At 35.8% G+C, this 2529-nt stretch overlaps 1 protein-coding gene across 1 annotated transcript; it reads right to left on the bottom strand.

Annotated features, from left to right (window-relative positions):
- Window positions 1-571: 571 nt before the first annotated feature.
- Window positions 572-1519, bottom strand: LOC101956195 (olfactory receptor 8K3). Its single transcript, XM_005331691.2, has one exon. It carries the CDS (start codon window positions 1517-1519, stop codon window positions 572-574), a length of 948 nt encoding a protein of 315 aa, XP_005331748.2.
- Window positions 1520-2529: the final 1010 nt, after the last annotated feature.

The following is a 2529-nucleotide window of genomic DNA, read 5'->3' as shown; positions in this document are numbered from 1 at the left end:
ATCTTTATGATATTGAGATTGAAAATACTACTATGTTCCTGAACCCTCTTTCCTAGGGAAAAAGGCTGACTGACATCCATAAAGAAAGTCATCCCAAAGACTTGGTTATCAAATCATTTTCTGTTTAGTTCCCCTTTTGGTGTATATTCACAGGGGACACCAATATCTTTCTATAGAATGTATGCTTCCTAAGCATATACATCAGGTTTTGGGGTTTTTTGTTGGTTTTTTTTTGGGGGGGGTGTGTATGATGATCACTACAGATAAACTAGTGAATGGAACAAAGAAATTCTTTGACTTTAAAATAAAATTTACCCCAAAAGAAGGAGAATTTAGGCTATTTTGAGAATTTCTAAGAATGGCATCTAAGTTGGTGTTGAAACTAAATACAAACCTGAATCATTGATTAGAGACAACTTTTGGTTTGAAAATTATTAATATTTTCTTCATTCTGTGCCAATTCCATATTTATTCTTGGCCATCCCATAGAGACAAAATACAAGTTTGATGCAATGCAAGTTAGAGTGAATATTGCCTATTACAAAATATATTGTTACCATATCCTACAATATTAATTTTTAAACAGAATATGTGCACACATTTTCCAGGTTCTCTGTAGGGCATTCTTCACTTCTTTATTCCTGAAACTATAGATCATGGGATTTAGCATGGGTATCACCAGAGTGTAAAATACAGAGGCCACTTTATCAGTGTCAAAGGAATGGCTGGACTTAGGCTGCACGTACATAAAGAATAGACTCCCATAGAATACCATTACAGCTGTCAGGTGAGAACCACAGGTGGAGAAGGCCTTGTACTTGCTTTCTGCAGAGCTCATCCCGAGGATGGTGACAAGGATCAGAATGTAGGAGACAATGATTATCAGAAGAGATGAAACCAAATTGAAAGTTGAAAATATTAGAACGATCAGCCTAATTTCATGTGTGTCTGAGCACAGCAAAGATATCAAAGGCAGACTATCACAGTAAAAATGCCTGATGACATTTTGTCCACAAAATGGAGAAGCGAAAATTTTTATGATGGTCAGCAAAGATAAAAAGACACTGTAGACATAAGTGATTGCCACCAGCACATGACACAATGCTTGTGACATGATGACTGTGTAGAGCAAGGGGTTACAGATGGCCACATAGCGGTCATAGGCCATTGTTGACAGAATGAAAACTTCACTAATAATGAACACACTGAAGAAGGTGAGTTGGGTAGCACACCAAGAGTAGGAGATTGTAGGTCGCTCGGCAACAAAATCTACTAACATTTTGGGTCCCACGGCTGTTGAGTAACCAAGATCTGTGAAAGACAAGTGTCTGAGGAAAAAGTACATGGGTATGTGCAAGTGTGCATCTATATTGGTGAGGATAATCAAGCCCAAGTTACCAACCACTGAGATCATGTACACAATGAGGAAAAGCACAAATAACAGAGCCTGCAGTTCAGGGAGGTCTGTGATTCCCATTAGGATGAATTCTTTCAGCGTTGTTAGATTGTGTTTGTCCATCTAGCCACTCAGGAAACCTATACTGAGAGTAAATACAAAATAATCATTAATTCCTGTTATATATGATGATGTTACATTACTTTATGTGCTTACATATGATATTTGTGTTATATACACATGTATACTTTATGCATAGGTACTCTGCATAGGTGTATACAAACACACACACACACAGACATGCACATGCACACATACACACGCACAAATATATACACACAAAACATAAGATCATTCCAATTGCCTACTTAAGGACTTTTACAAAGACTTCAACATTAAGAAAATGAAAAAATAGAATAAAGTAAAAAGGTTAATTGATAATATCACCATACAGACAAAGGAATTATTCACCATTCTCTAAAATGCCAAAATGTTGTTCATTGTTAGTATGATAGTATCAAAGGTCAAAAAGTAACTGACAAAACAAAATGGAATTAACTGAATAATTTTACTATCAAGGGGATAATAATTTTATTATCAGTTTTTTGTTTAGAAATTGATATTCATACTGTGCCCATCTCCTATCTCACTTATTATTTATTGTTTGTTTTTTAAATTGATACATATTTGAACATATTCATAGGGCACAATATGATATTTTAAGACATCTACAAAATGTGTAGTGATAAATTCACAGTAATTAGCATTTTCATCTCTTCAAACATTTATCCTTTCTCATGTGTAGAAGCTTTCAGATTTTTCTAGTTATTTTGAAATACTCAATAAGTTGTTGTTTACTACAGTTACCCGACTGTGCTACAGAATACCAGAACCAGTTCCTCCTATCTGACTGTATTTTAGTACTCATTATGTAATCTTTCTCTGTGCCCTCTCCTCTGTCCTTCCTAGCTTCTAGTGACCACTGTTCTCTACTTGTATGAGATCCACAAATGAAAAGTTTTATCTTTCTGTGCCTAGTGGAACTTAGTTTCATGTGTGTGCGTGTGTGTGTGTGCGTGTGTGTGTGTGTGTGTGTGTGTGTGTGTGTGTGTGAGAGAGAGAGAGAGAGAGAG

This window comes from Ictidomys tridecemlineatus, chromosome 4 (genome assembly GCF_052094955.1).
Source record: "Ictidomys tridecemlineatus isolate mIctTri1 chromosome 4, mIctTri1.hap1, whole genome shotgun sequence".
In the NCBI taxonomy this organism is placed as follows: domain Eukaryota; kingdom Metazoa; phylum Chordata; class Mammalia; order Rodentia; family Sciuridae; genus Ictidomys; species Ictidomys tridecemlineatus.
The sequence above is the reverse complement of the archived record's forward strand: the minus strand, read 5'-3'. Positions and strand labels throughout refer to the sequence as shown.